Source organism: Podarcis filfolensis (genome assembly GCF_964270895.1).
Source record: "Podarcis filfolensis genome assembly, chromosome: 1".
Classification (NCBI taxonomy): Eukaryota; Metazoa; Chordata; class Lepidosauria; order Squamata; family Lacertidae; genus Podarcis; species Podarcis filfolensis.
In genome coordinates, this window is record NC_139604.1 from 45,203,651 (window position 1) to 45,231,616 (window position 27,966).

Below are 27,966 nucleotides of genomic sequence, written 5' to 3' on the forward strand. Positions count from 1 at the left end.
GCAGTATGAGAGCTACATATAGGTATAGTGGAAAGTCCTTCTGTTGGGGAAAGAGATTCATTTAGCATGCCAGGGAAAGTTCAAGCCTTCGTTTAGAATCAGTAGACCATCTAACTGTTATATAAGAAGTAATAATACACTGTTGAATCTGTGCATGAGATCACTCTTATTAGGGAATCCCTGCTTTAAAAGACTAAATGTAAGCAATTGCTGTGATCAGGCAATCGCCTAAGCAGTCATCTTGAGAGAAGACCAGTTAACATCATCTCATAATATTAGGTGCTTTGCTTTCCAATGCACACCAAAGCCTTTGAAGGTCTAATAATATGTCTTATGGGATGACTCGGGATATTACCAGTTCTTAATTACCAGTTTTTACTGTGGTAACAAACACAGGTGGGTTAAATAGCCTCGAATTAACTTTTATCTCTGTGCCTGCATAGATGAAGATATGTTAACCAAATCCTCACCAGTGCCACAGCTAACATATGTATGTCTTTCAACTGACATTAAAAAACCTAATTTGCCGCTTTGAACAGACCAATAGATATAATTGCATAGCTAAAAAAAGCCCAATTCTGCCTAATGAATTTGACCTGATGATAGATACTGGAACTAGAAAAAGAAAGATACCAGTGATAAAGGCTGACCATCATACTATTAATTGTTATCTAATCATCTATAGTTTTTAAAGTGTTACTGGTGGTTTTGAAAGCCTTAACTCAGGGGTCTGCAACCTTTTTCAGCCGTGGGCCTGTCCACCATCCCTCAGACCATGTAGTGGGCCAGACTATATTTTTTTTGGGGGGGGGGGATGGAACGAATCCCTATGCCCCACAAATAACCCAGAGATGCACTTTAAATAAAAGCACACATTCTACTCATGTAAAAACACCAGGCAGGCCCCACAAATAACCCAGAGATGCATTTTAATTAAAAGGACACATTCTACTCATGTAAAAACACACTGATTCCTGGACCATTCACGGGCCGGATTGAGAAGGTGATTGGGCTGCATCTGGCCCATGGGCCTTAGGTTGCCTACTCCTACCTTAACTGATACATGTATGGCCAAATCACATTTAGGGTCTTAATGTATTTTACTCATAAGTGCTACTTCCCCCCTCCCCCATAAAGGCAGATATACACACCACAGCCTTATACAGAACCCAGAAGGCAATTAGCATATACAATCCCAAAAATATAAGCTTCTATATAAAAAGATGACGTCTATAGCGCTCATTGTTGTGCAGAAGAGCTTATGGGCACAATCTACTCCTGGTTGTGGGAAAAAGCAGAGCCTGTAAGTTTTAGAAGCAACAACACAAGCAGCACAATCACTGTGGTGTATTGAAATGACACACAGGAGCTCTCATGGAGGATTAAAAGTGGAAGTTCATTGAAGTCAGTATATTGAGAGAAACTGTTGTTTTATGAGGGGAAAGTTCTTTTCACTGAAGACCTTGATAGCTATGTAAAGCTGGATCTTAAGTGCTTTTTTTAAAAAAAGAGAGTTGCCCTTTCCCCCTTCCCATGTTTATGCTAAAGATAGAATTCATCAACATCTATACAGAATAATGCTTTTAAATTACAGCCCATTTCCCCCCTTGGAAATATAAGCTGCATGGTACTTTTTTTTTCTAATGAAAGCAGACCAGTTTACAGTCAGTCACACACACACACATGCCCTGAGAGCGGTAACATAGAGTTCAGTTATGGCCTTTTATGGTTTCATTTTTCTCCCGCAGATGAATCTCAAGTGCAGTCTTTGCCAGCAATGTCGGCATGGACATCATCCAGCAGGCTTTAGCAGTATATTAAATACCTTCTGTGGCTAAATAGCCTAGCCCATGGAAAGGAATTAATTGTTGCTTTATGTCTGCTCTTCATCTGGCAGGCAAATATCACAATAGCTAATAATAGTGTGGAATGGTAATATGATAACTCAAATTAAAGTAGCCAAGGTATCTAAAGAGGACTACCTTGAGTGTGGTGCTTCCTTTCTGAAGCAAAACTTACCTCCTGATAAGTCCCCGAGTGGAAGACACCCAGTCAGCAACCATGGCAGTTGGGACTTGGGAAGCTGTAAGCCAAAGAAGCAATAGCTTCTAAGTTAAAAAGTGAAGATATAGGAAAGAAGTCCCACTAGCTGTATTATTAAATAACTTGTATGTCTCTTATCTCCCAAACCGTATCTGAGGATCCCTGTAAGAAGCATTTCATTTTATCTGAGCCAGCGTAAGCATGCAAAGAAGCATTCAGTACAGCACTCATGAGACTTGCACATATATGCTTTGAAAGTGCCCTCTGATCCAATGGTCCCTGCACATGTGAAACTGGTACATCAGAGAGAGAGAGAGAAAGAGTGTGTTCACACCTAGTCTTTTCCACCTCAATAATAATTTATAATAATCATAATAATTTATTATTTATACCCCGCCCATCTGGCTGGGTTTCCCCAGCCACTCTGGGCGGCTTCCAACAGAATATTAAAACACAATACAGTATCAAACATTAAAAACTTCCCTAAACAGGGCCGCCTTCAGATGCCTTTTAAAAGTAAGATAGTTGCTTATTGCCTTGACATCTGCTGGGAGGGTGTTCCACATGGCAGGCTCCACTACCAAGAAGGCCCTCTGCCGGATTGCCTGTAACCTCACTGCTCACACTGAGGGAACTGCCAGAAGGCCCTCGGCGCTGGACCTCAGTGTCCGGGCTGAACGATGGGGGTGAAGACGCTCCTTCAGGTATACAGGACCAAGGCCGTTTGGGGCTTCAAACACCAAGTTCCATGTGTTATACAAGACTACAGTGGAAGGCCTGTGCATGTATACACTCCACAGACACACACACACACACACACACACACACACACACACCTGCCTCACAGTTCTATAAAGAAAAACATCTTAAAAACATTTTATCATCTGTATCTGGATAATTTTACTTGGTGCTGAGGCTTTGTGCTCTATATTAAAGAGAGGTAACAATGTGGTGCATATTAATAGGACAGTGCAAGACTACTTAAATATAGCTTTAAATTCAAAAGTTGATTTTGGATCTTAGTCCTCCATATCTAATCAGTTCATACCGAAGAATAAGTAAACATCCGTTCTCTTTCAGCAGAAGGCAGAGATCCACTGGTTGTTTCAAGTCTGTTAGTACTCAACCGCAATACAAATTAGTCACAATAATAGCGGCCATAATACATCCATTTGCTTGCAGTGTTTCCAGATGTAATGATTTGTCCCTGTACTTGAAGTTGTTATGAAATGTGATTGCAGGAATAGTTAGTGGGACATACATTATTTTTGGTCAAAATCACAATGCCCTCTCTCAACTGCTTTTTAGATTGTCAAGAGGGAGCCAGGTTCCCACATACAAGTCTCTGCTGAAGGCCTACACTTTGGCCTACAGTCAGTAAGACTGATGTTGCCCTCCCTGCTCAGATGCTGAGAAAGGGACTTTGAAAGACTCTGCATGTTGAAAATGAAAAGTTGGACCATAAGGTTCTAAGCAAATACGAAATTATCCATGAGATCAAAGATGTATCAGATTTTATCCAAAACAAAATTTCCATTGTTGTTACTATTAAAATTAAATTATATCTACATAAACAACATTTACTTAAATCAAAAACCTACCCCAAAATAGGTTTTTGTATAATATTTACAGAGTTTCTTGTTACAAAATCAAATAAACAAATATCACTTTAGATTGCACATGTTCAGTCTCTGGACTCAGCTACATTCAGGCAATTACCGGTATATTGTTATAACTGTGTTATAAACATGCAACACCAGATGGTGCTGTTTGAGCCGTCGTCAATTTGATTTTCCATTATGAGCTTAAGAATGCGTTTTCCTGTAATGCCTTTTTTAATGTGTCTAGATCCAACCTCTGTCTTTCTTTTACTTAACAATAACATAACTTGTCTGTTTTGACATCAGTATTCACCAGCTGTATTTGGAGCCAGTTCCACTGACGTCATAAGAGCATAATAGCCAGAGTGCTGGATCAAACAAATGGGCCATAAAGTCTAGCATTCTGCTTCCCACAGTGGCACAAGCAGGTTACGAAACCCACAAGCAGGTTATAAAATCAATAGCCCTGCATTGCTGTTGCTCCCAACAGCTGGTGTTACATAATGAGGTGTTCTCAAAGTAAAGGAAGGATTGAACTCTGATTAATAAGAATACACACAAAGGCTTGAACCAGCAAGACTCTGGGAAGGGTGCGTATAATAGTCTCTCTCTCCCTCCAGCCCCTCAGCCCAGGTCGTTTTATTCACAAAAGAACTTTTTACAGAGTGTTCATAAGAACCAATCAGATTTCTTCTAAGCATTTCAACAAACCTTGTGGGGAGAAAGTTAAACTACCAAAACTAATTAAGCACACAGATTTCTGGGGTAAACAAAGAACAGAACTACAAAGGAGAGCATTTGGCAACCCTGGAGGTGATAAACAAGCAATATACATGATAAGAAGGATGGCCAGGAGGACAGCGATCATTATCACCTTCATGTGAGATCTGTTTCCTGGCCCTATGATTAACATCCTGGGATTAACATACCAGAAAAGCTACATCAAAGAAACTGCCCACTGTCTTTGATGACCCAGGATGCCTGCCTAAGTGGGTACGTGACTTGTGAAGAAAAAGAAATGGAACAGGGATGCAGAGGTGTGGATTGATAAAAAATCATATCCAAATAGTTTAAACGCAGTCAACGCAATGCTTTCACTGCTGACACAGATGGCTTACTCTATATTTGTTATAATTCCTCATAGCAATCCCACCTGATCACTACACATAAGAACATAGAATCATAGAATTATAGAGTTGGAAGGGATCCCAAGGGTCAACTAGTCCAACCCCGTGGCCATCCAACCTCTGCTTAAAATCTCACAAGGAAGGAGAGTCCACCTCTATTCAATTCTGCTTTGTGATATACTGCTTCTGAACTTTGGCATTGCCATCACTAGTAGACATTGATAAACCTCTACCACATGTTTTAATAATCCTATATTGGCTTGGCCTGCTTGCTGCTATCCACTGAGCTGAGCAGCTGCTGCATTTTCTTTCTTTTCTTTTAAGCAGAATTACCTTTGCTAGTAAAGCTGTAATGTTGTGGTGATGTTCAAAAAGCTGATGTGTTTATAGCATGCAGCCAGCAGCAGCTAGCTTCTACACAGCCATTTCAACACATAACAATGCAGTTACAAGTCCAATTAAAAAGAATAACTGCTGCTATTGGCTCAAGAGACTGTGCAACTGAGCCATTACTTAGTAAATATGTTTAGGATTGTTGTGTTCAGCACTAGTGAAATAGAGGCTTTCCCACAAATATGCAAACATCTTTTTCTGTTTTTGGAAAAAAACTCTTAGTTGTTGTTTTTCCAAAAAGGAAGTTTGGCATCATGATAGGTTGCCCTTCCATCTCTGGGTAATCTTTACTGCTCACATACTTGACTAATGGATATGTCCTGATCTTAAATTATTTTTCCTGTGTTTGCCTCATTACTTTCCAGTGTGCATCTGTCTACTACTTCAGTTTTTATCCCCCTTCAGAGTTACTGTCTATATTCTCTCCTTTTACCTTTCCTCACTGTTTTTACTTTGTCTTTCAACTTTATAATTATTGTTGTCCCTTTGGTTCAGTCATAAATGGTTTATTTCATTGAACTCAATGGATTGTGTGGCAAGCAGTGGATTCTGACCCTTATTTTTTAAGATCAGTTCTGAGAAAAGATTCTTCTGAGGCATATAGCATCCATATGCAATGTTAGAATTAGTTTTGAATTCACCAACTCAGTGCCCTCAAGATGTGCTGATTGGGGCTGATGGGAGATGTATGAAGTTGAAGGGCACCAGGTTGGCAAAGTCTGTTTAGAGAAAAGCCAAATATACCTTTTTGTACCTCAGGAGAAACAAGACAATCTATTAAGTGAATTATTCTAAAGTATTCCCATTAAACGTATTAAATGTGTTTCAGTGTAGGTGAGATGTGAATTACAGTAATCATCGAAGAGTAGACTATTGTTCCAGGACCTTAGGTGTCTGAATACCTGGGCTCCTAAAAACATAATACTGGCATTATTTCAGCTCTGTTGTACAATGTTGGCTCCTGCTCTTGGGGTGAGACCTTTGAATAGCGACAACAACTCTGTTTAGCTAATGTATTCATTGTTGCCTGTATGGTCTGCTGTGGGGAAAACCTTTTGCCTAGCAATCTTAAATCTCTGTACCTTTACACACAGAAGTTGGCACTAGCTAGGCTAGAAAAGCCAGACTTAAAGCAACATAGTGCGGCATGATCTCTGTATGCAGCATATATATTAATGTAGCATGCTAGCCCTATAGCAGTAAGAGTTCTGTACCCAGGAAGACAAAACACTTTCTGCTACTGGCTCTTGCTGCCTTCTAAACCAGGATGACCAACGAGAAGTGCCAGGTAGCAAATAGTGCTGTTGGATCCATGGTTCAAATCAGTGATGGGTGAAGGATTAGGCTAACAAGGCTATAATTTTCAGGTCCAGCTATAAATTCTTAACCCATACCATACCCTGGTGTTTGTTGCACTATATGATGGTTGCAAGATGTGTACAAAGCAGGGGTGGGGAAGCGGTGGTCCTCCAGATTGTTGGTAGGGGAGCATGCCTCCCATGTTGACTGAGGTTTGTGGGAATCAGAGTTCAACAACATTTGGAGGGCCACAGCTTTCCCATCTCTCACATAGAGCATGTGAAGCAGGGTAATCAGCAGGAGTTCTCAGAGTCCACTTGCGGAGTCAGTGCCTGTCTGTAAGAGAGAGAAATGGGAGAATGTCTTTGTCGGCATATAACACATTTTTATGTGTCCCCCCCCCCCATATCTGTAGATAAACCTGATCCTCCAGCAGGAACGCCTTGTGCTTCAGACATAAGGAGTTCTTCCCTCACCCTCTCATGGTACGGTTCTTCATACGATGGTGGAAGTGCAGTGCAGTCCTACACTGTGGAAATCTGGAATACAGCGGACAAGAAATGGACTGATCTCACTACATGCCGCAGCACTTCTTACAACGTCCAGGACCTGCTGGCTGACAGGGAGTACAAATTCAGGGTGCGAGCTGCTAACGTGTATGGGATAAGTGAGCCAAGTCATGAATCTGAGCTAGTAAAAGTGGGAGACAAGCAAGAAGGTAAGTTTGTTGTCACTTGAAATTTATGTTTAATTATGATAATATATACCATTTGGTTTTTACTTTGGCAGCTTTTATGTGTCGATCACCTTTTTCTTCTTAATCTGGGGACTGGGTGCCAGACTGGATAGTACACCCAAGAAAACTGAGTATTTATGCTCTTGCATCTCCCCATGGTCCAGTTGGTTAGAAGATCTGGGTGGCTTTATAAAACGTAGGATTCAAAGAATTGAAAAAGTGAGTGTGCATGTATATGTATGAGAATATTTCATAATCAGCTTCGGCGTTTTGGAAAGACTGTTTACCAAAAAGAAGGGAAAAGCTTGCAGGCCAGATTTACCAGTTCTTGTGGTAGTGGAAGCCAGTGCAACGAGTCCTTTTAGTATAACAGGACTTGACTTCCCCTCCCTCCTCCCCCACATGCCCTCTCCAAATCTGCTTGGGAGGGTCAGGAAAACCCTCAGAACAGCACACAGGGTGGGGCAGGGGGAGGAAAAGGGAGATAGTTCTATCTGGCAAGCAGCAATGTTTCGCACAACATTGAATTCCACTCTGTCTTGGAGTTATGTATTCTAATTGAATCCCAATTTCTGACATTATATTGTTGCTGTAGTGGTGTAGTACAGAAGGCCAGGTGAACCATGAACTGTGACCTGGAAATTCCTGGTTCAGATCCTAGCTCAGCCACAAGCTCCACATGTAGCTTGGAGTGGGGGCATAGTGACTGAGCCAGGCATGTTTCTCTTGTGAGGCCGTTCTGTAATTCTGGTGCCCTTTTATCCTTACAACCATCATGTAAAGGTGAGTCAGAATTATTATCTCCTGTTGCAGATGGGGCTCTAAGGCTGACTGGCCACACATTAAAAATCATTGTGGCACAAGCTTTTCTAGGCCATTTCATCATTGTCTCTGGTGCCCAGAAGCTTGTGGTACAATAAAACGATAGCTTTTAAGGTGTCAGAAATCACAGCAAAGAATCAACAACAGGCTAACATGCAACGGGCTAATATGGCTACCAATCTAGCATGCACACTATATCCTCAAAATAAATTTGAAGCACATTCTTTCCCTCAAAGAATTCTGGACTCTTTGGTTTGGCAAGGGTTTCTGGGAAATGTAACTCTATGAGGGGTTAACTACAGTGACCAGAATTATTTGAGGGAAAGAAAGGGTATCGTGTGCATGCTATGAGTTGTTTTATTCAGTACTCATGCTGCCCTTTACAATAACAGATTAACACTAGTAGGGCTACCTGTTCCTTCAACTGTCCTACAAGCCATTTTAACAGGCCTTCCTATTCACCCCTCCTTTTCTGGAGGTTCTTGCTTTTGCCTTCCTGAGCACAGATTGCTGGACTAGTTAAAAAAGGAGGGGAAATGAACCACAAGTCTCTCTTTCACTGCACCCCTGCTTCACATGTCTCCATTAGTGAGGAAGAAAGCATGGTGCTGCTACAGATGCCAAATTGTGGGGAGGGGAAGTCCTTTCCTCAAACAGAAAGGCCCTGAAGGCGAGAAAGTTACTATATGTATTATTTTGCCCTAATGTTTTCCATTCCTAAAGACAACCTCTGTAAAAGAGAGGCTAAATACAGCACAAGTCATATCCCAGACGTCCACATGTTCCAAGAGTGGAATTAAAGGGGGTCTTGTGAATTTCTTGCTACTGATGTATAGGGTTTTTCCTAAGAGCCATGTATGGCATTGGAAGGTTCAGCTTCAGTTTTTAAAAGAAAGATAGTTGAGAGTTAGGTGACGGCCCTTCCCCCAGTTTTCTTGCATTCAGTCCATGAAGAATGGATTATGTGTTCCAATTCCCTCTTCCTGTTTTTAAGTATGTTCTATATATAGTACTTTGTAGGTTTAATTTACTTCGGCATAACCACAAAGAGTTCATAATATTATTCTAGAGTAAAATAATAGAATAAAATAACATTGCAATCATTGAGAGCTGTATGATATTATTAACATCAGCTCCTAAGCACATAGGATTTATCCAGCTTCTGTTCATTGAGGATTTCAATGGAGGGACATCACACTGATCAGCAGAATTCTCCTCTCTTATATGCACTCAATATAAGTAGAGATTTTCCCTCAAAGAGAGAATGGAGCAGAAAAAAGTCGCAGCTGGGTGGCAGTACCCATTTCCCTATGCTATCATGGCCCCTCTCTTTCACTGGAGGAAGAATGTCCATTTAAGCCTCCCTAATTCTGTATTTTGCAGTGGCACATATACATGAAAGGAAACACAGTTATAATAAATTTAAATAAACTAAAGGAGCAGAACATGATTCAACAATGGGCCTTGGCAGTTGCCCATGCATGCCAGTTGCTGATGTCATCCCTGTAGCCTTGTTGAGAGACGAGGAACTCACATACAGAATTCAACTTTTAATCCTTAGAGGGGGGAATAAAGATGGTATGAGAAGGCATTCTTTATAGACATATACATTTATATTTGGTTATAGGTCCCAAAGAAGAAGAAGAAGAAGCTGAAGGATCTGATGATGGTAAGAAATTGCTCTTTCACCATACTATGTTTGCAGTGCGTGGGCCTCCTTATAATCAGATGTGTTTTTCCCCTACCAACTTCTAGAAGAGAAGGAAACAGAATTTGACTATCGGACAGTGGCTATCAATACAGAACAAAAAGTTTCAGACTCCTACAATGTTGAAGAAAGACTGGGATCGTAAGTGTAGCAATATGCATTTTCTCCTAAGCATGTTTTCTTGACAGTTAACTTCCATCAAAATCAATGTGACTGCGCTTCAGAGAAAATACGTTTAGGAATGGAGTGTTAATGTGAAACATACCATGATTTCTTTCTGAGAAATGTACCACACGGGGCATAGCTTGTCCATGACCCTGCCCCAGAAATACCATTTGGCTATTCTAAACCCCACCCCACTCCAGTTTTTTTTTCCCTGGCTCCACCACTGGTGGTTCCTTCTACAGTGGTACCTCAGGTTACTTCAGGTTACAGATGCTTCAGGTTACAGACTCTGCTAATCCAGAAATAGTACCTCGGGTTAAGAACTTGGCTTCAGGATGAGAACAGAAATCGCGCGGCGGCGGCAGGAGGCCCCATTAGCTAAAGTGGTACCTCAGGTTAAGAATAGTTTCCGGATAAGAACAGACCTCCAGAACGAATTAAGTTCTTAACCCGAGGTATAGTCTAACCTTGTGAATGAGTTTCTTCCTTTCTTTCATGGTTCCTAGATGGTTTCAAAATTGCCTGTGTTGAAGAGAGTACTCAAAGCTTACAAATATATAAAACCAATTTAATTTGTGTTTGACTGAACAGCACTGTGCAATTTTTATGGTTTCATTATAACTACTAGAGATTACGAGATTCAGCCTTTTGCCTTGCCTTTAGGAGAGATTCCTTGCTGCTAGTGGTTATAATCCCCAAAATATATGAGCTATGATGATACTGCTCAGTGAAGGCCAGTTGTAAATCACTGAAAATTGCCTCCTTCCAAGGCCCTTCCGTTTGCAGAAGCACAACTTTGGATCTAACCCATTAAAATAAAACTGTAAGACAAAACTAGCCCACTTCCCTATACACATCTGAAACAAAACAGCCATAGTTAGTGCACCAAATGAAGGAGCTTCAGAGCTGGGGTACAATACTTGTGAAGGTTTTGTCCAGTATATCAATCCTCTTAACTTGATATGGAGAGGACCTCAGTTGACTTTCTAAGAGCATAGGTAGGTCCATACAAGAGAAGGTGGTCTCTAAAAGTAATGAGATCCCAGGTGTATCTCATTTGGCATCTTATAAACTAGGTGCAGGAAACCTTTGGCCTGCCATATGTTTCTGAACTACAGTTCCCTTCAGTTGCAGCAAATATTACCAATAGCCAGGGGGTGATGGGAGTTATAGTCCAGCAACATATGGGGGGGGAAGTTTTATGGAAGCCCAGAGGTTCCCCACATCTGTTCTAATGCTTTCTCCAGACATAGCCCAATGCAAGTAAATAAATAAAATAGATTTCCCACAGAATCAAACCAACATATGAATTAGAATTAGTTTTGCTAATATGGGGAGGGACCCTTGCTCAGTGGGAGACCACATGCTTTGCTTGCTGAATGTCCCAGATTCAGTCCCTAGTGTTTCAGTTAGAATGAGCAAGGAGCAGGTGATTGGAAAGATATTTCCTGAGACCTTAGTGAGCTGCTGCAAGAGTAGATAAGACAGAGCTGCAGAGTTACTGGTACGGAGTCTCAGTGGTGACTCATGTCCATTGGGGCTAGTGGGACAGAAGGCAGGGAGCCCAAACATGGAGCCAGAGCCAAAGAAATGTGGATCCAACTATTTCTACTTTTGTCTGCAACATTCTCCCCACTAAGTTTTACAAGGGTAGCACTAACAAGCAGTGCCACTCCCTTGACTGGTTGTAAAAAAAGCAGGCAGGCAGGTGGAAGCTGGCTGAGGGCAGACTGAGTTTAGTGGGGCAGTGCACCATTTGTCCTAATGGACCAGCAACCACTTCTTTGTATAAGGCAGCTTCCTATGTTCCTCTGTATTGCACCATACACCCTAAAATATGTGTTTGTGTGTGTGACTCAGGGCATTTGGTCTAAAACACAGCAAGTCCTATCTTCTGAGTTCAAGGTCACATTAATCATTCCAGGACATCAAAAAAGCATGTTCTAATGTTTTCAGCCTGTGTTGTGTGCTGACCCTCAGACATTGAAACAGCTTAATGTGGATTCCTCTGTATTTTGCAGGGGGAAATTTGGACAAGTCTTCAGACTTGTTGAGAAGAAAACTGGAAAAGTTTGGGCAGGAAAGTTTTTTAAAGCATATTCAGCTAAGGATAAAGAAAACATAAGGCAAGAAATCAGCATTATGAACTGTTTGCACCATCCAAAACTCGTTCAGTGTGTAGATGCCTTCGAAGAGAAAGCAAACATTGTCATGGTCTTGGAACTGTGAGTATAAATTAGACTATTGTTACTTTCCCATAACAATGTTATTTTTAAAAAATCTAACGAAGGCCTCCTAGGTCTCTTAACATATCTGCAAGTTCTTCTTCCTTTGTTCTTCACAGTTTTCTCATTACAGTGGTACCTCGAGTTACAGACGCTTCAGGTTACAGGCACTGCTAACCCAGAAATAGTACCTCGGGTTAAGAACTTGGCTTCAGGATGAGAACAGAAATCACGCGGCTGCAGTGCAACGGCAGTGGGAGGCTCCATTAGCTAAAGTGGTACCTCAGGTTAAGAACAGTTTCAGATTAAGAATGGACCTCTGGAAAGAATTAAGTTCTTAACCCGAGGTACCACTGTAGTCAGATATTGCATTCTTCACTGATACACCCTTTAAAAATCAGATAAACTTGAATTTGCTAAGAACCACCACTAGGAATACTTATATCTTGGATTTTGCTGAAGTATGGCTGCATATCAGTGGTGATCAATATGGTAAGAAGATGGCATGAGTTAATTCCCTCTGGAACCACACATGCACCCTCAGCAACCAGGAAGAATTCACACTAGAGGGAGATGGTATTATACTGGAAGCTCTCCTTATCCTTGCAATCTCCTTTCTGTAGGCAGTCTACAAATCCTTTCTCTGCCAAATCTGAAAGTTAAGGAGGTTTTTGCCTTGGCAATGTTTTTCAGGCTTCTTTTTCAACTACTTCCTATACTCACTCTCCTTACTGCCTCCAGCTAGCATGGATCCATTTATCAGAGCCGGGAGCAGCAGAAGTAACAAGGATAATAAAAGATGATAATTTGAAATGTTGCATGTCTACAGGACAGATCTGGCTCGCAAGATGCCAGTAGATTAGGGATGTTGCTAGAGGACAACTCCCATTATCGCTTACCATTGGCCATGCTGGCTGGGGCTGATGGGAGCAGAAGTCCAACATCCTCTGCGGTGCAGAATTACTGTTGCTAAATGATACCCCAGCATTTTCCATTTTCTGCTAATCCTCTACATTATGGGCCTCTTTGGATCAGAGTCTTTATGTCACAGCCTTTTTAAGCTGCATAACTTGATATCCACATGTTTCTCATTAGCTCACCTTTTTTTCGTGTGACAGTAGTATTTGGGAAGAGGTGACTCAGCTTGTTAATTTTCCAAAGTGTTGGACCAGAAGGATCCACTGCTGTTGTTTCTTTTACCCTGTTAACACGGGGAGGACATTGTACATACTTTTGTAAACCAAGAAATCTTTAATAAAAAATACATTTTAAAAAAATCAATGGAGCAAACTGTTAAAATAATTTTAAGGAAAAGGGTGCACATAATTCCCTTCCCTTTGTTGCCATATGTACGGGGTGCATAAAAATACAGCCCAAAAAGACATGAATCAGAGTTGGAATCCTTATTATGCAATTTCATTGCTTGAACAGAAGATAGTTGTTTATTTTTAGATTTAAACCTTGACCAAGTTGGTGATAGTGGGTAAAATAAATTATACAGTATAGGGTAAGAAAATAAAAGAAACAATCCTACTTAACATGGAACTGGGAACTGGCAGTGCTAATGGAAAATAGGGAGAATGTATGAAGTTTGCTGGACTGTGTACAGCTTTCAGCAACATTAATTTATTTTGCCTCCTGAATCTTTCCCCTTCAAGAAGAAATTAGAGTAAAGTACATGATTATAAAGAATAATAAGCAGTTTAGCTGCATTAGCTTCTCACGCACTGCAGTTTCAAAGCCGTAGAATATTCCTATACCTTTGAATCTCCATATGTAAAAGGTAAAGGTAAAGGACACCTGGACAGCTGAGTCCAGTCAAAGGCAACTATGGGGTTGTGGCACTCATCTCACTTTCAGGCTGAGGGAGCCTTTTCTTCTGCTACAGTAGGAAATCTAAAGTAGGGGTAGAACTAATTGATTGTATTAATCCATTTAGAAAAAATTAATCAACTGAAGAGGTGTAGTGATTAATCAGGCATCCTATTATTTTCTAAATGTATCTGTTTTTAATATGCGCTTATAAAAACTGGAGGTGGTAAGCATCATTTTAAGAGGCAATCCCACACTTAAGATGCCTGTTGTGACACTTGTGTGCACCATCTAATAGCAAAGGCAATATAATTCCTAAATTAGAAATACTGTGTTTTCCCATATACAAGTCCATGCTCATTTACTTAACTTACTGTTCAGTTAATCTATTAAGATGAGTTTAGAATTTATTTTAAATTATATCCGGTTTCAAATGCCATCTGATGTGGATGGTCATGTACAGAGAGCATTTTTTGTTCAGCAAACCCAGTTCTAGTCAGAATCCAATTCAAGGAAACAGAACTTGTGTATGTTTATATAAAATGATTTCATAGAATAATAGAAATGTAGAGTTGGAATAGACTACAAGGACCATCTACTCCAACCCCATGCAATGCATGGAACTTGAACCCACAACTCTGAGATTAAGAGTCTCATTCTCTACCGACTGAGCTATCCCAGCTTGATATGTTTTGCTTGAAAGAGTTGGAAGTTTTGTTAAATGTCTTGATAAGGAATAACTGAATAATGGCTCAGGAAACTGGAGAAAGATTAACAATGGGGTAGGTCCTTGAGGAGCTGCAGGGGAGAAATAGGAAAGAGGTGAGAGATCATTGCTGTTTCCTGAAATCAGCTGAGCAGGGCAAATTTCAGGGCCCTGTGGAAGTCACAGTGAAGTACCTGTGCCACCTTTTTTTTTATTTGCTCTAGTGCACAGAGGGATTGCATCTTACTGGGCTCCCAGAATAAGGACCCAATAATGTGATGTTTGAGAGTAGGGGGGAAGACTGGGTGAATGTTGAGGGACATATTAATGGTTCTTCATTAAACCACTCTACTGGTTCATACCCCACCAACTGTATTTTCATCCTCCAGAATAACCCACATGCAAACTGTCTTCATATGGAATTTTACCAAACAATAATGTTAATTTAAAAATCTTTCTCTTTTGAATTATATTTTAGTGTTTCTGGAGGCGAGCTCTTTGAGAGAATCATTGATGAGGACTTTGAGCTAACAGAGAGAGAGTGCATTAAATACATGAAACAGATCTCAGAAGGAGTACAGTATATTCATAAGCAAGGCATTGTTCATTTGGATTTGAAGCCCGAAAATATTATGTGCGTCAACAAGACTGGTACAAGAATCAAGCTGATTGACTTTGGGCTTGCACGAAGGCTAGGTAAAAACTCTTGGAACTGTTTTACTAAACTATGACCTATTTGATAGGTATTTGATTGTGTGTAGATGTCACAAGTCCCAAGCATTGTATTTAATTCAGAACTTGTTATCTTCCCATATTCCGTATGGTTTGAGTCAGCCTTGGAGCAAAGTCTGCAGTGATGGGCACTTCGTATGTACACTTCCTTTCCTCAGGCACACAGTGATCATATCCCAGAGATTCCAAAAAGTTGGAAGAGCCCACGTGAAAGCCTTAGTCTACACTGTGGGCTATTTGCTATTGTTTTGCTAAGAATGGTTCATTAAATATGAAAATTGGAACCCCTTTTATACATTTCCCAGCCTACCCTCCTCTTACACCCCATAGGACAATAACTGAGAGAAGCCTGTGAGCCTTTGCTCTCTGATTTTAAAGTTTTATGTGCCTTTTCGTTGTATTCTCACCAATTAAAAAAAGGAGGGGGAAAACCAGTGCAGCTAAGCTTCTATGCTTTGATGTCATTTAAATGAGTTAAGATCAGTGATCCTTTTGTGGTCAATTTCTACAGAGAATTAGTTTTGCCAGGACATGCCAAAGATATAGCAGGATATTTTTCCTGACCTTTTTTGGTATGTTTAGAACTTGTATGTGGGGATTGTGATGCTTTCGCCTCATGTGGGGTGTCTTCTTCAAGCATTTCTTTTAAAAAAAGCATTTTCAGAAATTGATTTGTTCTGCACCGTGCACTGAAAGGGCCAGGGCCCTTTACCAATTCTGCCATATGTAGATGGTAATAAAATACATGGCTCTGTCTTGGTCACCAGCCAATTTACATCGCCAATCAAGTCCTGGGCAGAAAATGTGGGACACTGGCCCTCATAATAAAACAGTTCAGCATAAATAAGTGTCAGTTTTTGTTTCACTGTCCACAGAATTCTGAAGCAGAATACCTCCTGCTTGAGGAATTCTCCTGGTTATTATTATTTTTTATTATTTGTTAAATTTGTATACTGTCCTATACCTGCACGTCTCAGGGCAGTTCACAGATTAGTTATTTTGAGAAGCAAGATGATGGTCCAGATGAATATTTGGCCTAATCCAGTAATGTTCTTCTTAGTATTATTAGAAACTGGAATACTTTTTGATATGACGGCCGCATTTGAGACTATCTTGTTCTCACTTTACTCAAGAAAAACACATGAGGCCCTACATACACCACTACCACATGGTCCTGTATTAGCAGCTATGTCCATTCACTTTCCACCTCAGTGGATTGGAAATTATTTGTATAGTAGGAATCGTGGGTTTTAACCCCACTGCCTCTTTAGAAAAACAGTTTTATCCCATTCCCCACCTAAAAGTATTGATGAGCAAAATGGTGTTAGAGCCCAGTGTATTGAGTTTGGACATGGGCAATCAAGTTCATATCCCAACTTGGCCTTCTAGCTCACTGGGTTGCCTTGGACAAGTTGCAGTCTCTCCACCTAATTTCCCTCCAAACATTATTGGAAGGAGGGTAAACACTGCTTTGATCACAAACAGCTGCTTGGACTGATATAGGGCATGTTCAAGTCTGGAAGTATTTCTCGTTTTGAAAGGTAGGAGGTATAGTTTTTCGATGCTCTCTCTCACTCGCTCTCTCTCTCTATATATATAACATTTTTTCCCTATTTCACAGAAAGTGCAGGTTCTCTTAAAGTCCTCTTTGGGACACCAGAGTTTGTGGCTCCAGAAGTGATAAACTATGAGCCTATTGGGTATGCTACAGACATGTGGAGCATAGGAGTCATCTGCTACATCTTGTGAGTACTTGCTGCTGAGCCAAATCTTGACCATTTCTCAATCTCACTGATACTTATCTCCTATGTTTGTTACCTGCATTCCCATGCCTATATGCTGCAACAGAGCCAGACATTTCCAGTAGGGTTAATTGATTCTAGAGTATTTTCCCCAACCCACCCTTGCTCTTTCTTCAGAGTCACTTATTGGTGTGTTAATACTCTAGCTATGTTATGGGGATGTTATATATTCTCTTAGTTATGCTAATGGTTTTTCAACTTATTCCACAGATATATTCATTAACAAATTCCACAGTTGCTTCCTGGAATTCAGCTACCAGTAGCTGCAATTGACCACTGTGAGATTTTTGTAAAAATATTGTATAGTAATATTAAAAGAATAAAGTAATAAAAATCCCTAGCAATCCAATAGCCAAATTACTTTGTCCAGTCTCATTTAGACAAGTACTTGATTCATCTTACCACTGCATTGTAAAAATATATCACAGTAGTTTTTACAACAATATAAAAACATAAAACCAAAGAAGAAAGTCATAAAAGGTTAAAAACCAGTTAAAAGCAAACATAAATTAAAAACAAACATCAAGAGACCATTGTGTCAGGCAGCAAAATGTCCTGGGCTTGCCATGCACACTCTTGGTTTCCTGCTTACCTACAGAGCCAATGTTAGGGCAGTGAATCCTGGAATTGTAGAATTGGAAGGGACCCCAAGAGTCATCTAATCCAACCCCCTGAATGCAGGAATCCTGTCCACAGCTGTCCCTGGGTGGGCTTGAACCTCCCAGCTTCTGGTTAACAGCCGGCTGCAGTGAAAAACATCTTTTTGGGGTTGCTGCAATCCTAATGCTAGAGTAGCTTATTCAGATTTACCATAGTATTTTTGAAAGGGAAATACAGCTTTGTTCTGGCCCTGGATGCTGCTGGAAACTTAACTATGCCTAAGGTTACGTTGCCAAGAAGATGCCTGATCTAAGTAGCTGGAAAAAATCTTTCCAGTAAACATCTCAGTGTTAGTTGTAATAGTAACTGTATAGCTTCAACCCCAGATAATTTCTCCGAAGCAGGCACAGCTCACCTTTGTCACTCTGACTTCAGTACTGCAGAAAGGAAATTGTTTCCATAATTTGTCAAAATTGTGTTCCATTGTTGCTTTAGATGGCTATCTATGGAAGCCGCCCAGAGTGGCTGGGGAGGCCCAGCCAGATGGGCGGGATATAAATAATAAATTATTATTATTATTATTATTATTATTATTATTATTATTATTATTATTTAAAGCTGAGATCAGAGCACTGGGGCATGAAGATCTGTGATAAAGATGGAAATGTTTTAGGGATAAACTTCATTAAAAGTTCCAGCAATCTCCCCTCATGCACTTCCTCTTCTTCCACTTCCCAATTAGAGAAATAAATACTTGCTTTTCCTGGAAGTATTTTTAAACCAGTTTTGGATTTCATATTTCCTGAGACCCACATAACACACCACTGCATTTGAAACCACCTTAAATGTTGACAGTCAGGTTTGTATCATCACAAGACAGAATCAGCATTGATGTGCTTTGATCGTGGATGAACACTAATCCTCAGAATATGCATTGGCTTGCTGCAGGAATGTTTCGTGATGGATTGGCTACCTTAATGCACTTAATGTACTCCATTCACTCTGGCACTCATCACGGTCCTCCGTGTGCCAGAAGAAGTTTAGTCATGCTGGCCACATGACCCAGAAACTAACTGTGGACAAGTGCCGGCTCCCTCAGCCTGAAAAGTGAGATGAGCACCACACCGCATAGTCGCCTTTGACTGGACTTAACCGTCCAGGGCTTCTTTACCTTTACCTTTATTCTGTGTCAGTTTTGCTGGTGCTCAATCATAGGCCCATTCTGTTCCATTCTTTGCAGACTTCATATATAAAAAGCATGAAAAAGTTGTATGCATTTATTGTAAAATACACATTGCTCAATGCAGTTCAATGAATTTCCCCCTAAAATTCTGACATAACTGTACAATACATGTTTTTGTTGAAAACCTTTGGGGGCCAAAACCATAGTACTAAATATGAAGAAGCACATAATCCAACTGATAGGTAAAGATAAAGGTACCCCTGCCCGTACGGGCCAGTCTTGACAGACTCTAGGGTTGTGCGCTCATCTCACTCAAGAGGCCGGGAGCCAGCGCTGTCCGCAGACACTTCCGGGTCACGTGGCCAGCGTGACAAGCTGCATCTAGCGAGCCAGTGCAGCACACGGAACGCCGTTTACCTTCCCGCTGGTAAGCGGTCCCTATTTATCTACTTGCACCCGGGGGTGCTTTTGAACTGCTAGGTTGGCAGGCGCTGGGACCGAACGACGGGAGCGCACCCTGCCGCGGGGATTCGAACCGCTGACCATGCGATCGGCAAGTCCTAGGCGCTGAGGTTTTACCCACAGCGCCACCCGCGTCCGAGAATCCAACTGATAGTTTTAAGCAAATTTGGGAATGTTAAATTGGGTTGGTCTGGAGCAAATAAATTCCCCCTTCATCGCTAGTAATGACATACATTGCTTTTGTGTATGCTCTTAGTAAGTACTTTCTGTTGAGGGAAAACATCCACAACTAAAAAAAGAGACCATCATAGTTTTTTGGTTCCCTCTAGTGGGTGAAAAATAGAATTATTATTTTTTTTCAGCAGTTGACAGATTTCAAACCCAACACTGACTAGCAGGGGACACATCACATTATGATGTTTTTCCTGCAGCTTGCCTACAGGGAGATTTTGGAAGCATTGTGTTTACCTTTGTGTACATACAACTGTTGGATGTATAGATTTGCAGATAATAAATATGTGTGTTCCTCATAGGGTTTTAAACTCAAAACTTCGATAATTTTGAAATGCTCTTGTTCTTTTAAACCTCAGGGTCAGTGGACTTTCCCCTTTCATGGGAGACAATGACAATGAAACTTTAGCCAATGTTACCTCAGCCACCTGGGATTTTGATGACGAAGCTTTTGATGAGATCTCAGATGATGCCAAGGATTTTATCAGCAGCCTTCTAAAGAAAGATATGAAGTAAAGATACCTTATGTGCAATTCCTTTCATGTTGCTTTGTTGACATGATTGCCTCTCATGAACTTGTGGGGATAATTGCATAGAAGCCTCAATATTATAACGGTTCTGCTATCTGTATGTTCCTATGCTGAAGAACCATCATTGAATCATTGTTGACAAAATTTGTGGAAGAGCTACACTTGAGTGCTTGTCTAGTCTTTTCTCTTTATCCGTGCCAAAGTTGATATACTAGTAATCCAATAGACAAAATATGTACTATATATGCTTTTGGGAGAGGTACTGTATGCCATTTTCATATATAAACAAATTGAAGCCCCAAATTCTGCAAAAGTATATATGAATGGCTACTGTGAAACCACATTTTAAAATATAAAGTTACAGTGGCTTTAAATAATCTCCTATAAATAGTAATAATCCATGTTGCCAATTTACTAGCATATAAAGTTTACAGAGATAATCAAGTTTATCTGAAGGAGTGTGTTATATGCAATATAATGAGCACTGCTGCTCTGTCACTAAAGAAGAACATGTATGTTTGTGTAATTGAATACATCTATTCATGTTGCTAATTCATCAGAATTTCTATTTCAATAAGCGTACTGTTTATGTGCATACTATTTTAAGGCAACCATTAGGTCATGTGTGAACAATACCTAAGTTATTCTTGATGGTTTTAGTGCAACTTACTCTTTACACCGTTAGATGGATGTGCCCACTCCGGCGAGAAAATGCTGATCCCAGTGTGTGATGGGAGTATCTTTCTTTCTTTCTTTTATTGATTTATTAATTGCCTTCTAAACAACCATCTCACAGCAATTTACACTAAAGGTGATTAAAAACAGTTGCAAACACAATAGACTATCAAATACATTTAAAGACCAAAACCATTCAGAGTAGACACTCATGGTAAATGCCAGTTTATCCAGTTGGGAAAGCCTGTGGAATAAACATTTTCAGCTGTTTCTCGAAAGTGCAGATAGTGAGCGCCTGTCTTATCTCACCAGGTATGCTATTCCACAGAACAGGCATCCACACTAAAAGCCCTGCTCTGAGTGACTGCAGTGTGGGTTTCTGTGATCTTTGGAACTTTCAGGAGAAACTCTCCTGCAGAGTGCAGCTATCTGCTATGTGTATAAGGTCTCTCAAGTAACCTGGCTCTGAGCTGTATGGGGCCTTATATGCACCAGTGGCAGATTGGCAGCCAGTGTGAATTTCGCAAGCAGAGTGCTATATGCTGCTGGTAGTTTCCCCCCACAAACAATCTAGCCTACAGGTAAAAAGGTAAAGGGACCCCTGACCATTAGGTCCAGTCGTGGCCGACTCTGGGGTTGCGGCGCTCATCTCGCTTTATTGGCCGAGGGAGCCGGCGTCATGTGGCCAGCATGACTAAGCCACTTCTGGCAAACCAGAGCAGAGCACGGAAACGCCGTTTACCTTCCCGCCAGGGCGGTACCTATTTATCTACTTGCACTTTGATGTGCTTTCAAACTGCTAGGTTGGCAGGAGCAGGGACCGAGCAACGGGAGCTCACCCCGTCATGGGGATTCGAACCACCGACCTTCTGATCGGCAAGTCCTAGGCTCTGTGGTTTAACCCACAGCGCTACCCGCGTCCCTAGCCTACAGGTATCCATAGGTTAAATGTGATTTTTATGCCAAATGTTTCTGCAATTGGTACTTCTGGATAAGTGTGCCTTCATCCTCTTGACAGTATGTGTCAGTCTCAACAGAGAAGGGTGTTGAAAGGCTGACACACCTGGTAGTATGCAGTGTCCTTGAACAATTAGTTCCAGTTTGTTCTAAACTGTCACACAGTTGAGCAAGAATAATTCCTTCATCAAAGGGATTTGACTCCTGGGTCAAGGACTGATCAGGCTAGGGTAGAAAAGAGTGAGCAATCAAATCAGGCACTCACATGAGTAACAAACAACCCAAGCTAATTTAAGGCATGGTGTTTTTTCATCAATGAAGGTATGCCTAGCAGAGGCACTATCTCGCCCTCAGGATTGTGGGTGCCTGCCACCGTAATGCGGGCTCCTCCAAAAACGGACGCGACATTGCACATGGTGCGTTTGATGTTACATCCACCACATGCAGGCATGCGCAAGTGATGTCACACATTCACATTGTGGTGGCGGCCACTCCTCTTTGTCGTCCTCCTCTCCGCAGCCAGCGAGACACCCTTTTCTGCGGGGAGGGGCTTGGACTCAGAGGCAACTACTTATAGGAGATAATTGAATGATCCACGCTGTTCATGAAAAAAAATATAGAGAGCTCAATTGTATGTTAATACAATAGCAAGTTCATTGCAACCCTGACTTTGTTTTCTCTAAACTCACAGGGACCGGTTAGATTGCTCCCAATGCCTTCAGCATCCTTGGCTGCAAAAGGACACCAAAACCATGGAAGCCAAAAAGCTATCGAAAGATAGAATGAAAAAGTACATGGCTAGAAGAAAATGGCAGGTAATATAGTGGAGAGAAAAGTGGGCTGCAGCTTCCGGAGGCGGCGCGAAACCGTGATGGCGGACCTCTTCGAGCTCTGAAGAGGGGCACCGCAGAAAAGGGTTGTTCGCGACGGCGCAGCGGCAACCCATCAAGATAAACCACGGGCAGAGTGAGTCCGTGGCCGTGGGACCCGGCGGGCACCTGGAGCGACCCCGAAATCACAAAAGGAACCCCGTAAGGGGCTCCGGAGTGAAGGAGGGGGAGCGGTGCTGTGGGTTCATCGCTCTTTCTGCGGAGGCGAAGCCGCGCGGCTGTCACGGATGAGCGCTGACCTTTCTTCCAAGAAACATCGGGCTGAAACATCAAACCCGTGAGTAAGGACCCAAGATCCTACAAATTAATTTGGAAAATTTGGCTAAAAACGGGAGACGAGAAAGAGGAAGTCCGTCTTCCGGCACTGCTTTCAAGATCAAAGCAGACGGTCTAAAGAGCGGAAAGCGCTGTGAACAGGGAAGCTTTAAAGCTTTAAACTGGGACTTTCGTGCACACTTGAATTTTCCTTTTAAAGAATAAATACAGCATAAATTTGACCTGGAGCGGTCCCCCAAGGGGCAAGGGAAGATTCTAACCCCAAATTCCCGGGTGGCCGGGTAAAGTTGTTTAAACTGCGGAACTGTTGCAAACTTCCAGATACTTTTGTAACTGGAGAGTGTAATTTTGAGCTTACTTAGCTGAAGTGGATACAATTGCAGGCACCTTGCTGGAACTTTGTTACATGTTTAAAAGTGCCCTGCAGGACTTTTTTCTTAGTGTGCTGGAACTAATTTGCCTTTAAAATTGTTTTTAAAGTTGGAACAAAGGGACTTTAATGGCGGAAAAGTTATCTTCTTCTTACTAAAACTTTGGTGGCACTCCCCCTAGAGGACATTGGGAATATAGAGGCCTGGGAAAAGTTTTTCTGTTTATCTTCTCTCAATAGACTGTTTTTAATTTTGGGCTTGCCTTTCCCATGGGACTACAACATTTGACCTTGAGAAAAGACAGGTCCAGAGACTGCTTAATAGCTTTGAGATCAAGGGAAGAGAGAGACAAAATACTAGGCCTACATTTCAAAAACTCAATTGTGATACAAGAGAAAAGGGTGGAAATTTACCGAGATATTCCTAAACAGTTATTGGACTTGAGAGCCACCTATTCAGAATTGGCTAAGTTGCTGAGACTCAACACAATTCCTTATAGGTGGGAGTTCCCACAAGGGCTATCATTTACTTACAAACAGAAGAAGGTTAAAATAAGATCACCAGAGGACCTACAAAAGTTCCTGCACGACCACGGAGAAGATCTCCAAAAAGAAGCAGCAGCTAATTGGCCTATACTTAACCCAGGTGGAGTAACACCTGCACCTTCGGAACCAGAGGAGAAAGAAGACACACCGCTCTAGGTGTGGCAGAATAGTTCAGGATGTCTCTGCGGCTACTCAGTTGGAATATAAATGGCGGAAATTCCCCGGAGAAAAGAAGGAGGTTATTTCACATATTGAAGAAAGAACAATTGGACATTATTTGCTTACAAGAAACCCATGTGACCAGGCTCCACAGGAAGGTTTTGGTTAATAAAAGACTAGGCCAAGAATTTATTTCGTCTGACAAAGTAAAGAAAAGAGGAGTGGTGATTTATGCCAAGGAGAGCCTGACACCTAAATTTTTATTTAAGGATGAACAAGGAAGAATTTTGGCAATTGAAATTCAAACCCAAGGAGAAAAAATATTGATATTAGGAATTTATGCCCCAAATGACGGGAAATTAGAATTTTTCAAGAAGCTGCATGAGACGCTGCTGGACTATCTGGATTATGCTAACATCATAATGATGGGAGATATGAATGGAGTGGTGTCTACACATATGGATAAGTCTTACAACCAGAACTTAACATCAGACGGCAGACTGCCTAAAACTTTTTTCGAATTGACTGACAATCTGGATTTGATCGACATATGGAGGACAAAGAACCCCCTAGGTAAAGAAGGAACTTTTTTCTCTGAGGCCCACCTGTCCTGGTCAAGGATCGACCAAATCTGGACTTCCAGGGGGCTGGCACCTAAGACTAAAAAGGTGGAAATCTGCCCAAAAACATGCTCCGACCACAACGCCTTGAAAATAGAACTTAGATTAACTCAACCCGGTTCCTTCAGATGGAGAATGAATGACACACTACTAAGAGATCAAGAGATTGTGAAAAAGGCCCAAAAAACATTAAAGGATTATTTTGAGATAAATCTGAATACTACAGTTGAAAAAAGAACGATTTGGGATGCAAGCAAAGCTGTTATGAGAGGGTTTCTGATACAACAGAATATAATTAAGAAAAAACTCTGGAAAGGAAAGAAGGACAAAATACTGGAGAAAATACACCAAGGAGAGAAAAAACTGAGAACCAAACCAAAGTCCAAGGAGGTGCTGAGAGAAATTAAATTCCACCAAGCAGAATACTCAAAATTGATCAATCAGGAGATTGAATGGAAAATAAAACAGATGAAGCAAAGATCCTTTGAATCAGCAAATAAATGTGGAAAGCTGCTAGCTTGGCAGCTGAAAAAAAGACAAAAGCTAAATACGATAACAAATCTAGAGATTGATGGAAGGATAGTACAGAAACCAGAAGAAATTAGGAAGTGTTTCCACAGATACTTCAAAGAACTGTATGCACAGGGGCCCCAGAAAGAATCAGAGATAGATCAATTTTTAAAGATAAATGGACTATCAAAAATAACTCAAGATAAAAGATCAATCTTGAACTCTACAATAACCTCACAGGAAATTGAAGGTGCCATTCAGAACATGCAACTAGGCAAATCTCCAGGCTCGGATGGGCTTACCTCCAAATATTATAAGGTTCTGAAGGATTATTTGATACAACCTTTGTTGGAGGTATGCAACCAGATCATGGATGGGAAGAGGGCACCAGAAACGTGGAAAGAAGCCTTCATCACATTGATACCTAAGTCAGAATCTGAAAAGACTCAGCTTAAAAACTACCGTCCTATCTCACTCCTAAATGTGGATTACAAAATATTTGCAGACATTTTGGCAAATAGACTTAAAAAAGTTTTAAATGAAGTAATTCATAAAGACCAAGCAGGCTTTCTCCCTGGTAGACATTTATATGAGAACACTAGAAACATCATTGACATTTTAGAACTTTTGCAGACTAACAGGAACACAAGGGCGGTGTTAATTTTTATTGATGCGGAGAAAGCTTTTGACAACATATCTTGGATGTTTATGAAGAAGAACTTGGAAGGGATGGGAGTAGGACGGGGGTTTGAGAATGGATTACATGCAATCTATTCAGAACAAAAAGCTAAATTAATAGTGAACAATGTGGTGACGGAGGAATTTAAAATTGAAAAAGGGACACGACAAGGGTGCCCTCTATCCCCTCTGTTATTTATTTCAGTCCTGGAGGTGCTACTGAATATGATCAGAGAGGACCGGTTGGTACAAGGGATAGAGGTCGGAGTGAAACAATATAAACTGAAAGCTTTTGCAGATGACCTAGTTTTGACACTGCAGGAGCCAGAATCCAGTACAAAAAAAGTTCTTGAACTTATATCTGAATTTGGTCGGGTGGCGGGATTTAGGTTGAATAAACAAAAAACTAAGGTTCTGACCAAAAATTTAACAATTACAGAAATAGAGGGGTTTCAGAGAGAAACAGAGCTGAATGTGGTTAAAAAAGTGAAATACCTTGGGATCTATTTGTCCTCCAAAAATTTGAATTTATTTAAGGATAATTATGAGAAATGTTGGTTGGAAGTTAAAAAGGATTTAGAAATTTGGTCAAGATTGAAACTTTCCTTGTTGGGAAGAATCGCAGCTATAAAAATGAATGTGTTGCCGAAAATGTTATTTTTGTTTCAAACCTTACAGATCGTGGACAGAGTGGATTGCTTTGGAAAATGGCAGAAGGATATATCTAGATTTATCTGGCAGGGCAAAAAGCCCCGAATAAAGTTCAAAATATTAACAGATTCAAAAGAAAGAGGGGGGTTTGCCCTGCCGGACCTGAGGTTGTACTATGAAGCTGCAGCCTTCTGCTGGTTGAAAGATTGGTTCTTGTTGGAAAACACTGATGTCCTAGATCTGGAAGGTTTTAATAATGCTTTTGGTTGGCACGCATACTTATGGTACGACAAGGTTAAAGCACATAAATTGTTTAAAAGCCACATTGTCAGAAAAGCAATTTTTGCAGTCTGGATGAAATATAAAGACTTACTAGAGAGTAAAACTCCGAGGTGGTTATCACCAGTGGAGGCCAAGGCCCGAAAAAGACCCAATATGGAGGCCTACTGGCCGAAATATTGGGAATTAACTGAAAAAATTGGAGACAATTGGAAGTTGCAGAGCCAGGATAAACTAAAAAATAAGGTGCGAGATTGGCTACATTATGCTCAAATTCAAGAGGTTTTCAAAATGGATAAAAAAGTTGGTTTCCAGGTGGAAAAGTCGAAACTAGAGACAGAATTGTTAGAACCAAAGACAAAGCTGTTATCTAGAATGTATAACTTGCTGCTTATGTGGAATTTACAGGATGAGACAGTTAAATCTGCTATGATTAAATGGGCACAGGATGTTGGACACAACATTATGTTTGAAGACTGGGAAAGGTTATGGAACACCGGAATGAAATTCACGGCAAGTACTGCCTTGAAGGAAAACATTATGAAAATGATATACCGGTGGTACATGACCCCAGTCAAGTTAGCTAAGATACATCACCTGTCTGACAATAAATGTTGGAAGTGTAAGGAAGCAGAGGGGACTTTCTTTCACCTCTGGTGGACATGCCCAAAGGTTAAGGCTTTCTGGGAAATGATTTATAATGAGTTGAAAAAGGTATTCAGGTATACCTTTCCCAAGAAACCAGAGGCCTTCCTGTTGGGCATGGTGGACCAGAAAGTGTTAAAGAAGGACAGAGCTTTGTTTATGTATGCTAGTACAGCAGCAAGAATACTCATTGCAAAGAACTGGAAGACACAAGATTTACCCACGCTGGAGGAATGGCAGACGCAGTTGATGGACTACATGGAGATAGCTGAACTGACCGGCAGAATCCGAGATTTGGATGTAGAAACAATTGAGGCGGACTGGAAAAAGTTTAAAGACTACTTGCAAAAGTATTATAAACTGTATGAATCTTAAGATTGTGCATGATTTGGAAAGGATACGCTTTAGCAATCATGATTAAGTAAATAGTAAATCAAGTGATAAAAGAGAAAAGGAGATAATATGAATTGAACATGTTACGTTTATTTTAAAGGTATAAAAATTGTGATATAATATATTGAATTTAGATACAT

The 27,966-nt window shown here is 40.8% G+C and overlaps 1 protein-coding gene across 16 annotated transcripts in view; it reads left to right on the top strand.

Annotated features, from left to right (window-relative positions):
* Positions 1 to 27,966, top strand: part of MYLK (myosin light chain kinase) — a 184,216-nt gene that overhangs the window by 149,395 nt on the left and 6,855 nt on the right. For 12 of the 16 annotated variants that reach the window (XM_083583789.1, XM_083583780.1, XM_083583779.1 and 9 more), the window contains 8 exons: positions 6,879 to 7,181; positions 9,649 to 9,690; positions 9,777 to 9,870; positions 11,916 to 12,119; positions 15,116 to 15,333; positions 16,991 to 17,114; positions 20,007 to 20,159; positions 22,501 to 22,624. In XM_083583789.1, coding sequence (XP_083439915.1) covers positions 6,879 to 7,181; positions 9,649 to 9,690; positions 9,777 to 9,870; positions 11,916 to 12,119; positions 15,116 to 15,333; positions 16,991 to 17,114; positions 20,007 to 20,159; positions 22,501 to 22,624 — 1,262 coding nt within the window. The remainder of the gene's footprint in view (positions 1 to 6,878; positions 7,182 to 9,648; positions 9,691 to 9,776; positions 9,871 to 11,915; positions 12,120 to 15,115; positions 15,334 to 16,990; positions 17,115 to 20,006; positions 20,160 to 22,500; positions 22,625 to 27,966) is intronic. The other 4 variants (XM_083583782.1, XM_083583792.1, XM_083583791.1 and 1 more) reach the window with 1 other exon arrangement.